At 47.4% G+C, this 15211-nt stretch overlaps 1 protein-coding gene across 1 annotated transcript; it reads left to right on the top strand.

Annotated features, from left to right (window-relative positions):
* LOC133344457 (leucine-rich repeat transmembrane protein FLRT2-like) lies at positions 1-9387 on the top strand. The gene is made up of 2 exons (XM_061554436.1): positions 1-50; positions 7985-9387. The coding sequence occupies exon 2, from the start codon at positions 8028-8030 to the stop codon at positions 8697-8699; it is 672 nt and encodes a 223-aa protein (XP_061410420.1). The 5' UTR covers positions 1-50; positions 7985-8027; the 3' UTR covers positions 8700-9387.
* Positions 9388-15211: the final 5824 nt, after the last annotated feature.

Below are 15211 nucleotides of genomic sequence, written 5' to 3'. Positions count from 1 at the left end.
GGCCGGTGTTCAGGATTCAGCGCGTGCGTGTTTTGTCATTGACTCGATAGGTGAGTACACTGCTGTCTGTGATTACCGTGTGATTTGGACATTGTAAGCAAAGGAAAAAAACCGCATCACAATCGTTCAAAAGAGGAAATTGAGTATAAATAACTGAAATGTCTCAGATGGTAATGCAGACGTGCAAACCTCTGCCGCCTGAATGCTGAGTTAGCATACCTAGCCCATATCCTTTGGGTCTTTCGGTAAAGTCACGTAGATAGATTCAAAGAAAATAACAAAAAAACTACGACGTTTCAATCGCAACACAAGCGGTCGTCATCAGGAAAATGAAGTTAGCTTCTAAAGGTAAACTGTTTATAAAGGGTTGAATGGGCATAGCCCAAATGTCAGCAGCTAATGTTAATGTCAGTGGTAGTCAGCGACCGCGATGGTGGTGGGTTTTACACCAATCAAAGCTTTCGTGACTGCAGGGATTCATCTTCTTGGTTCTTTCGGTAAAGTCACGTAGAAGGGAAATAATAAAATAATACAAATAAAACATAATAAAATACAATTCTCACGACGTTTCGGCCACAACGCAAGCAGCCGTCCTCAGGTGACGGCTGCTTGCGTTGTGGCCGAAACGTCGTGAGAATTGTATTTTATTATGTTTCATTGTTATTATTTTATTATTTCCCTTCTACGTGACTTTACCGAAAGAACCAAGAAGAAAAATGATCATGTTCATGTAAGATCGTTGAGCGGTCTCCACGGCGAGCGTGCTAAGGTGGCAATGTTAATGTGAGAGATTAGCATGTTAATGTGAGAGATTAGCATGTTAATGTGAGAGATTAGCATGTTAATGTGAGAGATTAGCGTGTTAATGTGAGATTAGCGTGTTAATGTGAAAGATTAGCGTGTTAATGTGAGAGATTAGCATGTTAATGTGAGAGATTAGCATGTTAATGTGAGAGATTAGCATGTTAATGAGGGATCGCAGAGCAGCTACCTCGAGGTCAGGGTGCGAGGTGGCTGTGTTAGTGTGAGAAATTTAACCTGTTAATGTAAAATCAGAGAGCCAAAATAACTACTAACATCGGAAGGTGGTAGGATGGGACCATCACAGCCAGTTATGACTTAAATTGGTTAATAACGTCCTTCCAATGATTGCTCAGTTTGTACCATCTACTCGGTTGAAATTGTGTCTGTGTCTATATATATGGACTAGCTGTACTACCCGGCTTCGCCCGGGACTTGTATCTACCACGGCCGGCCGCCTTTGTCTCCCCAGTGGCGATGTTAATACGCTACAGTAGTTAAGTTACTCGTTTGAGGCAGAGTCGACCTAGGGGAGGTTCAAATAATCGTCACCGGTGGTGGCCGTGAGCGGGAATCGAACTGGGTTTGCCGGGTTGGTAGCGCAGCGTAGCGTTAAGCACTACACCCACCGCTCCTCACACACCACACACGCACAGACACACACACAGACACACACACAGACACACGCAGACACACACAGACAGAAACACACACACAGACAGCACGCTAACCACTACACTACCGCTCCCCACACACCACACACGCACACACACAGACACACACACAGACACACACACAGACACACACACACAGACACACACACACAGACACAGGCAGCACGCTAAGCACTACACTACCGTTCCCCCTACACAACACACGCGCGCGCGTCCATAGGTACACATACTCGCGCTTGCTGCAGACACACACGACTTTCAGGGTGCATACGGCAGTAAACGACTGAAATAATAAAGCGGCAATGCTGTGTAAGGAACGCCTTAGACCCGCATTATACATTTGTGTAATGCGAGCGTAAACACACAAACACACACAAACACATACACAATACACACACACATACATGCAGACACACAGACAGACACATAACACACATACATACACACACATACAAACACAGAAACACATACACACACATACATAGACACACACATACATACACACAAACACATCCACAGACGTACATACACACATACATACAGGCACGCAGACATACACATAAACACATACAAAAAAACCCACATACATACACACACACATACATACACACAAACACATGCACACACATACATACACACATGCATACAGACACACAGACATACACATAAACACATACACACATACACATGACCCGGCTTCGCCCGGGACTTGGATCCACCACGGCGGCAAAACCGACATACATACACACACAGACACACAAACACACACATACATACACACATGCATACAGACACACAGACATACACATAAACACATACACATGACCCGGCTTCGCCCGGGACTTGGATCCACCACGGCGGCAAAACCGACATACATACACACACAGACATACACACAAACACATACACACACATACATACACACATGCATACAGACACACAGACATACACATAAACACATACACATGACCCGGCTTCGCCCGGGACTTGGATCTACCACGCCCAGCCGCCTTTGTCTCCCAAGTGCCGATGTTAATACGCCACACCAGTTACTCGTTTGAGGCTGAGTGGACCTAGGGGAGGTTCAAATAATCGTCACCGGTGGTGGCCGTGAGCGGGAATGGAACTGGGTTCGCCGGGTTGGTAGCGCAGCGTAGCGTTAAGCACTACACCCACCGCTCCTCACACACCACACACGCACAGACACACGCAGACACACACAGACAGACACAGACAGACACACACACACACAGACACACAGACAGCACGCTAAGCACTACACTACCGCTCCCCACACACCACACACGCACACACACAGACACACACACAGACACACGCAGACACACACAGACAGACACAGACAGACACACACACACACAGACACAGACAGCACGCTAAGCACTACACTACCGTTCCCCCTACACAACACACGCGCGCGCGTCCATAGGTACACATACACGCGCTTGCTGCAGACACACACGACTTTCAGGGTGCGTAAGGCAGTAAACGACTGAAATAATAAAGCGGCAATGCTGTGCGAGGAACGCCTTAGACCAGCAACACATTTGTGTAATGCGAGCGTAAACACACAAACACATACAAACACATACACACACATAAATACACACACATACACACAAACACATACACACAGACATACACATACACACAAACACACACATACATGCACACAAACACATACACAATACACACACACATACATGCAGACACAGACAGACACATAACACACATACATACACACACATACACAACAACCGCCATTCGCCACTAAGTGGCGGTGACGTCACCACGATGCTTGTGCCAGGCCAAGTGCACCTTGAGGCCACGTGAAGTGTCGAAAGCCCGCTGGCAGGAGGTCACGGGGCAGACCCAGGTGCCACTGGTCGACTGACCGAGATGACCGAGATGACTGGCTGATGCACCACCTGTGCCCCCTACTGTGCCAACTTGCTGTGCTTTAGCCACCCGGCGCTCCGCTCGTTGTTGTGAGCGTCGCTCCTCCGCCCTCCGTTGTTGTTGGAGGGCGACTGCCTCCAACTGCCCAGTAGCGTCCTTCACGAGCCTCCTCCACTGAGGCCGATCTTGACACCGCTGGTACCAGTCATCGGCAAGTCCACTCAGCTCCACGTCCTCCTGTACCACATCACTCCATCTCTTCTCCAGCCCGTGCCGCGCCCGTCTAGCCCCCTCGATCCGGCCGAACAAAAGCTGTTTAGGCATGCGGTGGCTGGGCATGCGGGCTACATGACCCAGCCAACGCAGCCTTGCCTGCCGGAGGAGCTCACTGATGGGACTTTGCCCAGATCTTTCAAGGATTTGTGAGCTCCTCACACAATCCAGCCTGGTTAAACCCAGGATGGATCGTAGGCAGGCCAGCCTAAATGTTTCCAACCGGCGAAGATGCTCCACCAGGGGGGTCCACGTCTCGCAAGCGTAGAGAAGGGAGGGAATGACCGTGGCCGAGAAGACCTGAAGCTTCGTGCGGAGCGACAGACCAGGTAGCTTCCACACAGCGTTACGCAACCGATGAAAAGATATTGCCGCTCGACTGATTCGGAGTGAGACCTCTGCTGATAGACTGGAGCCGGTCATAAGCACACTGCCCAGGTATGGGAAACTCTCCACTCTCTCCACAACTGCCCCATCACCAATTGGGAGTTGTGGGGGTGGAGTGTCCGATGGTACAAAATACCCAGGCAGGTGCTTGGTTTTGGTGGGGCTGATGGTAAGGCCCCACCTCTTAGTGGCACGCTCCAGTCCCAGCAGCAGCGCCTCCAACTCCTCTTCTGAATGAGCAGCTATTACCAAATCATCGGCATACATAACGTGGTTGACCAATAGGGAGCCATCCCTTGATCGCACCCGGGCGTCGATCAGCCTCCCATTATATCTGTACCAAACGGAAATTCCCCCGGTACAGCTATTGAAGGCTTCACGAACTACGCGGTCAAAATAGATGCGTAGACACACACATACATAGACACACACATACATACACACAAACACATGCACACACGTACATACACACATACATAGAGACACGCAGACATACACATAAAGACATAAAAAAAAACCCACATACATACACACACACATACACACAAACACATACATACACATACATACACACATACATAGAGACACACAGACATACACATAAACACAAACACACATACACATGACCCGGCTTCGCCCGGGACTTGGATCCACGATGCCCCGCCGCCTTTGTCTCCCCAGTGACGATGTTCACACACGACAGCAGTTACGCTTTTGAGGCTGAGTGGACCTAGGGGAGGGCCAGGTCCGTTTCAAATAATCGTTAGCGGTGGTGGGCGTGAGTTGGAATCGAACTGGGGTCGCTGAAGCAGCTTAATGACTGTTTGTACAAAGAACATATAAAGAATCGATTATAATAACCAGGCAAGAGTCCACATTATAGACTGCCAGTACACGCACTCAGCTTCATAAGCAGGCTAGAGTGTACATGATAGAGTGGCAGTACGCTCACCGAGCTTAATAAGCAGGCTACAGTGTACATGATAGACTGGCAGTACGCTCACCCAGCTTAATGAGTATTTGTACAGTGAACATTAAAGTAATCGATTGTTGGCGCGTTGGGTTTAAAAGTAATATTAATAGCACACATTGTGGTGGGGGTGTAGTGAAGAGTAGGAAATACTTTGATGAATTTACCTCAGAGTGGCGTGGTGGGTGTCGAGGCCTAGTAGCGTGCAAAGCCTGCGGCCTCGCCTAAAATTGTCGGCTTGGAAGAGGCAGGGTACGGGTGGCGTTCCTTCCCCCCCCCCTAGCGCTCCAACAATACTGTGTAATGGCTATTATTTAATTAAATACGGAGCTTATGAAAGTGGCGAAGGCGTGGCTAGCCGTTGGCAGGGGCAACCGCCGTCCAATGAAACTGCAGCCCTTGGCGAAGGCGTGGCTAGCCGTTGCCAGGTCCAATGAAAGCGGCGAAGGCGTGGCTAGCCGTTGCCAGGGGCAACCGCCGTCCAATGAAAGTGCGTATGGGCCAAAGTCCACACACACAGACAGACAGACATGAACGATTTTATATATATAGATGGCTTCATGAACGAATCTTTGTTGATAGCCAGTAGGTTTGCAGAGTACCTTCGTCTTGGAGAAATCAATATCGTGTGAGCCCACCGCATTAAAACAATGATCAGCCACGGCCGAGATATTGGTCCGACCTTGTTTCAGATTTGCCTTATGTTCACGAACACGGTCCGAGACATTTCGCTTAGTTTCCCCAATGTAACTACTGCTGCAGACACAGCTTAGTTTGTAGACGCCGGGATATTGCATGTCAGGGATCAGATCCTTCACAGATGTGATCAGATCACGAATTTTACATAGTGTTAAATCGAACCTGGATCTTGTGTTTGGTCATGATTTTGGAAAAAAAATTGGTGACCCCTGCTATGTATGGTTTTGTTTGGGTCCTCAGATGGTTCTTTCCCAACAATTCGCCTTTAGAAGCTAACCCCCTTTACCTGATGACGACCGCTTGTGTTGCGATCGAAACGTCGTAGTTTTTGATTATTTTCTTTGAACCCATCTACGTGACTTTACCGAAAGACCCAAAGAATATCAATTCCTGCAGTCACGAAAGCTTTAAGTCAAGATGTATACATAGTCCACTTTATACCTGCACAATTATCCTTAATTCAGCGTTGGTGTCATCTTCCCGTTCTTCTGAGAGCAGGAGACTGCACGCCCCACCTTTGTTCATATCTGAGATTCAGTGGTGGTGTGAAAATGTAGCGTGCTCCCTCTTACTGAGCTCGGTTAGATGATTTTGGCCAAACTTAATGTGCATGTCGTTATAGGTTATTAGGTGATACTGCGTTGGCAGCGGTGCAACAAACACAGGTAACAACAACTCAACACATTTGTTCATAGCACTGCCTCAAATGGAACAATATATAATGGTTGACTTTTCAGGCAATTGCCCTTTTTCGAGGCACATATCTGTTATGTAGTCCAGGTGCAGGGCAGTGTCGATGTTTCGTGTGTGGCTTGCAGCAGGGCGGCTGTCAGTTTAACTGCGCTGTGCTATTGACGTCTAGTGGAGACACACAAAGACAAAGATCCCCCGTATAGCCTTAACAGACTGTTTGGGGCAAATGCTGTTCGCGAGCACTCATGAAGGCTGGCACGGCACACAGGGGAGTTGGGTGGCCAGCACCACCCCCGTCCGTATTTGTCTTCCCAGTGGCGATGTTTACACATCGCGCCAGGTACAAATTTAAGGCTGAGTAAACCTAGGGGAGACTCGGGACCGGTTCAAATGTTCAACTATTATTGGTCGTGGGCGGGATTCGAACTCGGGTCGCCGAGTTTGTAGCACAGCGTGCTAACTACTTTTCCACTGGACCCCATACACAAACACAATGAGATATACACACATCCGGTATCTTCCTTCACCTCATGTTTGTCTCTCTGTGGATCTCTGTGTCTCTGTTTGTATCTCTGTGGATCTCTGTGTCTCTGTTTGTCTCTCTGTGGATCTCTGTGTCTCTGTTTGTCTCTATGTGGATCTCTGTCTCTCTGTGGATCTCTGTGTCTCTATGTGTCTCTGTTTGTATCTCTGTGGATCTGTGTGTCTCTGTTTGTATCTCTGTGGATCTCTGTGTCTCTCTGTGGATCTCTGTGTCTCTCTCTGTCTCTCTGTGGATCTCGGTGTCTCTGTGTGTCTCTCTGTGGATCTCTGTGTCTCTGTTTGTATCTCTGTGTCTCTCTGTGGATCGCTGTGTCTCTCTGTGGATCTCTGTGTCTCTGTTTGTCTCTCTGTGGATCTCTGTGCTTTCACGTGAAGTCCAACACGTGATCCATAACTCAAACCTGCTGGTCTGCTAGGCTGCCAAGATACGCGAATATGTTTGGATGTGGGATTCTCCTTGTAAACTCCACTTCCCTACCACAGGCAAAATGTGCCTTTAAATGTATTTGGTCAAACCTCTCATTGATGAAGGACTCGCCTGAAATAAAGCGGCGCGCACATTCGCGCGATGGGTCACGGAATGATAAAGAATCTCCCAGTCTCCCATATCTCATGATCTTTACGCGATCTGTCTCTTCATCCGTTATCCAAGAACATCTCAGCCCACCTATTGTCTACTCACTCTTGTCTCCATCATTCATCTTTCCCTATCTCCGCTGTCTTCATGCACACTCACAATAGCTCCCCTCCATATTTCTGCTCTTGATGAATTATCTTACTTTCAACCTATATTGTTCCTCTCTCCCCATCTCTTGGTTGTATTTCCCAACATCAATGTGTCTATTATTTCCCACTATCAATGTCTCTATTCTCTCCGTCATGTTCCCTTCTCTTATGCCAATCAGGCACTTCCGGTCATTCTTCCTGTCTCGTTTTACGCGTCGCTCGGCATGCGATTCCCTCCTTTCTTCTGCCCACTATCCCCACATATTACCTCACCATGAGCTCCCTTCCACTCTTCTCGCAGGATACATCCAGGGAGGCGGCTGCTGCCTGCGTCGCTGGCGATCATGATTCGACTGCACCCCTTCGCGACGTGCAGCCTCGTGGCGTGGCTCTCCCTCCTCGCCTCTGCCGCTGCAAGACCCCCACGCGCCTGCTCCATTATTCGCCCAGGAAACGTCGACTGCAGCTTCCGTGGTCTCGTTACGTTCCCGTGCCCCCTCCCCAACAATACCCAGGTGCTTTGGCTCAATAACAACAAGCTGCGCTACATCCCGGCCGCCGCGCTGCAGAACCTGCGCAACCTTTCGAAGCTGTACCTGCAGAACAACCACCTGACACACGTGGGGCAGGGTGTCTTCGATGCGCTGCTCCACCTGCAGGAGCTTATTGTCTACAAAAATCCGTGGGACTGCTCGTGCAACGACATCGGCCCTCTCAGCGAGTGGCTAAACGGCAAAATCGCGTCAGGAGGCACGGTCAGCTGCAATAACTCTGCATCACGACCGGTGAAGGACGTCAAGTGGAGAGACCTACCGGACTGTGCGTCCACCCACGGGAACGCGACCGAGACCCCCCCCTTTGAATGCAAGGCGCCGCCGACCTCGACCTCGCCGCCCGTCGCTCCTCCCGTGCTGCCCAACAGCGCGTCCCGGGAGCCCGCCTCGTCTGGCGTCGCCGGGCAGAGCTGGGTGCGGAATCTCGCGTGCGCGGCTCTCGTCGCAGCACTGACTGTGTAGCGCCACCAACAATCACATTGATCGTCACATTTACAATGATGTAACTAGACTTTAACAATGTACGTAAATATAACAGCAGCCTCCAATTTTAACCAACATCGCATTGTTGTTTGGTAATCACAGTGGTAAGTCAGCCGATTCGTTTGTAGCTGATTAGAGTTGACATTTGAAATGTCACGGAGTATCATCTGATGCTGCGTTCTCGCTCTCGTGGGATTTCCTACAAGATTTGTGGCCTTGACGTTTCACTTTAACCCGTACAGAGTGAAACCACGCATGCTAACCTGTCAATGAGTGGAAATTATAATTATGTAAATTGTTTTATCAAACATGTTTAAGATTAAATGTATTTCATTAATAAACGTGAAAGTCTAATTCGACTTCAATACCTTTTCGGCTTTGGTTACGTCGGTAAAGATATATTCGTATTAGTGTTGTTGTTACCAGGCGCAAGCCTAAGGGGCATGGTAAGTAGTGAAGTAAGGGAAAGAAGAGGGGTCACCAATGCTGTTGGTAAAGCAAAATAAAACATGGAAGTGGGTAGAATAGATCATGGGCACCAGCGACGAGAGGTGAGAGACGAAGCGAACAGTCCATAAACTCGGAGCAGATCAATCACCTGGCGGTACCACATGAGGTGGCATAGCTTTACGGGATCCAGTTTCTTTATGTGGCCAATAACAGTGAATTATGTGGATTGTGTGACAACCCATTTGATTCACTCTAATTGGTCACCATACATGTGTACGGCTAAGTCTTCACTTAAAGCTTTCGTGACTAGGGGAGTTCATATTCTTTGGGTCTTTCGGTAAAGTCACGTAGAACACGTAGAACAAAAACAATTGTAAATGTTTGTTTGTTCTACGTGACTTTACCGAAAGACCCAAAGAATATGTGTGGCTAAGATTTTGCCGCCGTAGTTGTTACCGGGTTCAGCTCTGGCCCACGGACTATCAGGAGTTGAGACCCCTTACAGTCATCCCAACGTTCACAAACTAAAGCCTCAATTAAATATATCGAGTCGATGTAATGCTCCTCCTCTGTACACGTGACACGTACACATACACTGCATGCGGCACAGTTTTAAGAAAGCAACGTTCACAGTGATGCAAATCAGTTGGAAAGGTAGTGCAATGTTCATTTGTCACGCTTCAATATAAACACAGATTGCGGTCCTATTTTTATCTCACAGGGGATTTTCATTGGTAAATATACTTTATGAAACTAAAATAAGACTTTCATAAAGTGTTGACCGTATTCTCTATGTTGTATACTTTTGGAATAATAGTGAATAAAGTGGCACCATCAATTGTTAGGTTTGCCGGAAGACTGAGCAAACGTGAACTTTTAAAATGTATTCAGAGCGATTTGCAAACATTAACGATTATATCCCTCTGTCACGTGGTACAAGAAACATGTGAGCTAAAATTGAGTAAGCTCCATGTAAGTCTAAATGAGACGGAAACATGTAGAAGGCGGCGGAGCCGTGTTTGAGTGGAGGCGGGTGAAGATCAGGCTTTGAGTAATTAGCAGGGGACCCGTGCATGAAGGGGGAATTCCAAACAGGTGCAGAACAGCCAGGGCTGTATGGATTCAGATGCATGGAGACGCTAAATCAGAAGGATCCCAGCCGCACGCAGCTCTACGCAACATCCAGCCAGCAGTGGAGAGAAGCTGACCAGGGAGAAAAGCTACGCTTGAAGCTGTAAGTGGTAGCCCTGCGTCATTACAAGCTGTGTCGTCAGATACATATTTTAAAGTATAGTATCCATTAAATAACACCCCGGGGTCGCATATTCGCAGTCCCTGTGGGGGTTACAGTGGTCGCTTGGTGGGGAGCAGGGAGACGAGCGAGGGCGAGCCAGGGCATTGCAGCAACGGGGGAGCGCAAGGAGGCGGCCTCTGTCGCAGCAGAGGCCTCCTCCATCTCAGAAGTTGCTGTGATTGTCTGACCCTGTCTCTGATGTCGGGAGGTTGTACAGCTCAATGTGATCATTGGGGTAACTGACTGAAAAGTAGGAGCTCCCGTGGGACTCGGGAGCTCGTACCTTGGCCGATAAGGGACATGTCCTCGTATCTGGAAGGATGAGCAAGATAGTCTTGCGGCCCAGCAGTGGCTACGGTTGCCTATCTGAGAGCGAGCGTGTTCGGGAACGGGCTTATACATAGGTGTGTGTGGGTATTAGAGGCTGCGTATTGTATGTTTTGGAACTGGTAGGGTGGTTTACCTAAAATAAAAGACGGACAAACCCGATGGATAAGTCACCTGAGGTGAAGGGTTGCCTCTCGCTCGCCAGAATGAACTCGCACTACACGCACGAGTGACCTGGCTGGCTAGAGACATTATTCTCGTGCCGCTGGCAGCAGTTGAGACTGGATGAAGTCACGTATCACAACCCTCCTTCAGCTCCTGCTGCTCTATGTTCAGGAGCTAAATGGCAATGTCGAGGTCTGCGAGCTCTAAACGGGCTTCAGAAGAGGGTCTGTGTGGTCTTCCCATTCCTACGCAGACTACAATGGCCGACTCTATTTTATATGTATTTGGTGTCATAGCCACAGTCGCACTTTGGTTTGTCTTTAATTTCACATTTATCAAGGAGGTGTGCTTATCGGCCTCTTTGTGTTCTGATGCGGTTGATGGTTCCACCGGTGTCTTAGAGGAGGGATGTCAAAAGCAGTAGATGCGATGTTGGGTCTTGAATTGGGTGTTTGTTGTCTGGACGTCCGTGTGCCACTTGGTTCTCCAATGTTTTTTTTTCTTCCGGATATGGGTGAGAACTCAGAATGGTGACAGCGCAATCCCAGAAGGGGAATCGCGACTTGAGACGATGCCGAGGTACATGGTTGAAGTGTTGCTTGATGGGTAGCTTGTTGTCGTTGGCAAAACAACGTGTAACCTCCCTTGCAGTTTGTGCGATGTCTCTGGATATTTCGTGGCAGAACGTTCACCAGAACAGATGGCCAGAGAAATGGTGTTCGTTTCATTGTTTTCCGTTATGATATGCATGACGTTATTCAACCATGAATCTTGGAGTTTTGTGTACGAGCTCCTGGACCAGACTGCAGGACAATACCTGCCACTGAGTAGATCCGTGAGAGGGCTGCAGTTCGCATCAGCGGAGGCGTCCCAGGTTGTTTCTGCAAGTTTAATGTAGCGTGGTGATTTTTTATTTGGTATTTTCAAAGATTTGTTTAGGTGGGGTTTGAAGGTCAGGCTTCTATCCACGATAACCCCCACGTATCTTGGAGTGAGGTCATAGCGCACCGAGCTACCACAGGACACGTCAAGGGGAGCATCTGCTGCATGATTGTTCAGGTGGAAAGCGCCGATGGTGGTTTTGGAGGGATTTGGTCAGGCTCAGTGATGGAAATATGCCTCCAATAAGATTAGATGAGATGTTGGAGTATTATTAATGTTTTCACGGTTTATGCGATGTGCTGCAAGGGCTATGTGATCTGTACATATGAACTTGAAAGATACTGAATGTACACGGCAGGTCATTTGTGTATAATGTTTAATCATGACGGTAGTCGTACCAAGCCTCGAGGGAGGCCATTGTTCGTAATTATCCTGCGGCTGTATTTGCCAGCGAGGTGTAACCCAGAAACTACAGTTTCTGAGCATCGTATTGATTTAGGTTTAGAGGAGAAGGGCATTTGTAGATTTTGACCAGTGGGATACTGATACCCTAATCAATAATTACAAAATGAACCCGAATTACATCAACATTAATCATCTCAACAGACGACATTAATCACGTTAAGATCATTAAGATCGTTTCCCGCCGTATGAACGCTTCTCTCTCCATGACCTCTATGCCCAACCTGGATTATACTGACCAGGAGGGAGAGGAGAGCGTAAAGGCACGCAACAGCTAAACGACATTAATCACGTTAAATGGAGAGAAAAGCGTTGATACGGCCGGAAACGCCGTGAATAAATACAAACAATTCGAGATGTCGATCTCAAAATTAATCTTGAACCTGTGTGAAGTGGAGAAGCAGTTTGTCCGTGGTTGAAATCAGACTATGTGTATTCCTCTAAAGAAGCCCACATATTCAGGTATATTTCTCCTAGAAGGGACTGTAAATGTACATTGCCATTTAAGTGAGTAAATGCATGTACTAAAATATGTACAGCCCTCGATTCATACATTGCTGGATAAAGACCTTTCCATGCCGTGTCGACCAAGGGGGTTGTTTCACCATACTTCACCACGCTGGTCAGTGCGTGTTGGTGGAGGGGCAGCTATCACTCATCACTGATGTTAGTAGCGGTCGGGAACCGAACTCGGTAGTCTGGGATCACAGCACTACGTGCTAATTACTGCACCACCGCCCCCCACATATGTGGAGTTGACCTTTTGGAAACCTTTCCTTTTTCCTATGTATGCCGGAGCGCTCGTAACAAGCGCCGTTTCCACTCGCGCAGCACGGATGAGTCACGCGAGACTGAGCCGTGACTGAGTCACCCGCGCCGTGCTCCAAACTCAAGCGCAGACGCACGCGGGAGCCGTGAACCGGAGCCACACGGGGCCTCCCCACCTCCTCCATCGTTCCATTGCTGTGCCGCGTGGAGCGTACGCTGATTTGCACAGCCGTCGACAATTGTCGCCTCCTCCGTGCACAGTGCATTCTATCTCTGCCGTCACAGCAGTGTGCTTAAAGCAGGCAGTGCAAGATTCATCAGCTTCATTACAGAGCATGTGCAAATCAGGCCACACTAGATTGCATGTTTGCAAGCTGTTCCTGGTCGCAGTGCAAGTGCGGCTGTGCAATCCGCGAAGGTCTTCTCCACTCGAGTCTTGCGTCAGTGGACAAATCCCCGTAGTTACTCCGCAAAATACTGCAAGCAAACATGAACTAACCTCTTAATCAGCGATTTCATATAAATATACTGTATATATAAAGGCAGCATGAAATGTATCATTTTTCCCACTTCAGGAGCTGGGAAAGTATTAAGTGATTCGCCACTGGTCACATTGTGAACTCGCGGACCTTGGCCCATCGATGTGAATGACCAGTTCTCAAACAAGTGGACATTTAAGTTCATTATTCTCTCGACCAAATCGAGTAGGTCAACACATTTCATAGAACCTCGTCCTGGACAAGCGGCTAAGATACATGGATTTTCTGCATAACAGCAGCTATTATAGTGAGCAGGGCCATGCCATACAGAATATATACGTACGAGAGGGAATCCCATTTGAAAACTGACAATGGGCCAAACTCTGGAAAGCCATTTCAAAATAATGCAAAACCACAGTCACACAGAAAGCGACTCCCCATATTAGCCATCGGTAGAAGGCTTCATTGTGTTAAAATTTTAACAAATATAAGCATATGACCTCAATACAAATGGACAATTTAAACGCGAAACATTTTTGTTGCATTTCAATAGAAAGTATGTACTTGAGAAAGGCGTTTAGAAAAGCAATCGTAACATTCTTCAATTGAAATTAATCTTAGAAAGCTGTTTTCAATAACACGGTAAAGTTCAAGGTTATCGGAGTAGACGTGGGGCTCCCATGGTCGCCACGGCGCAGCTGCGTGACATCGCGTAAATGTCACGACGGATTCTTTTATCATTTAATTTCCTGACAAGATATTTACTAAACATAATAATTAAAACATACATAAATAGCTATTGTCCAAAAACGTTGATTATGTATAAATAGCTATTGTCCATTAAATGTTTTCTGGAATCACAGACGATTTGGCGATTATAGGCGCTCATCAATTCATTTAGAAATGTAATTACTCTTTTATTAATTAGTTTAACACGTAGCAGGCTTTCGCGACCAATATTATTAATAATAAAGGTTTTTGGGTTAGATCGCGTAATTTATAAATGTGTCGTAACCCTCCACCACCCGACACGGCCAAACAGTAAAAAATGTGTCACGTTTACAAAGGACAAAATAATTCACTTCTTTAGCCCACCGGTGTGTTGAAGAGCGAATCAACATCATTTAAAATTTGAGTAGTACGACGTTTCGTGTATACTGTATCGTGAATATTGTATAGAAATTTTTAATGAAAAAAAATGCTTCCAAAGATGATGAAGACACGATCGTTTGTAATGGATTAATTTGGTTGCATTCGTACGACACTGATGGCGAATCTTTTATATAGAGCAAGTAATGTAAAACCGCGCCACGCAAATATTGTATCGCCAGGTAAATTAGTGGGGGAGCGAGCAAGAGGAGGCTGCGAGTTCATTTCCTGGTTTATACACAGCCCATCATCCCTCCGGGGTTGATACATTTAGCACCACGTTGTGGGGAAGTAAAACGGCGGTTGTCCTCGTGACAAGCAATGAGGATTTCAGCCACTGGCTCAGGGTCGTAAGAAGGAATTGGTACTGTCTTTATGATCATTTGAAAAGGAAGTCAAATAGCAACATTATCATTGTGTACATTATGAATACACATTAAGATCGCATTCCGACTTTGTATAATGTGCGAGTGGAGTCGATACATCGACACGAAGGCAATCCCATGATGGCCAAG

The sequence above is a fragment of the Lethenteron reissneri genome, chromosome 20, assembly GCF_015708825.2.
Source record: "Lethenteron reissneri isolate LAM-NWPU_2019-01 chromosome 20, ASM1570882v1, whole genome shotgun sequence".
In the NCBI taxonomy this organism is placed as follows: Eukaryota; Metazoa; Chordata; class Hyperoartia; order Petromyzontiformes; family Petromyzontidae; genus Lethenteron; species Lethenteron reissneri.
This window is presented reverse-complemented; position numbering and strand designations above follow the sequence as displayed.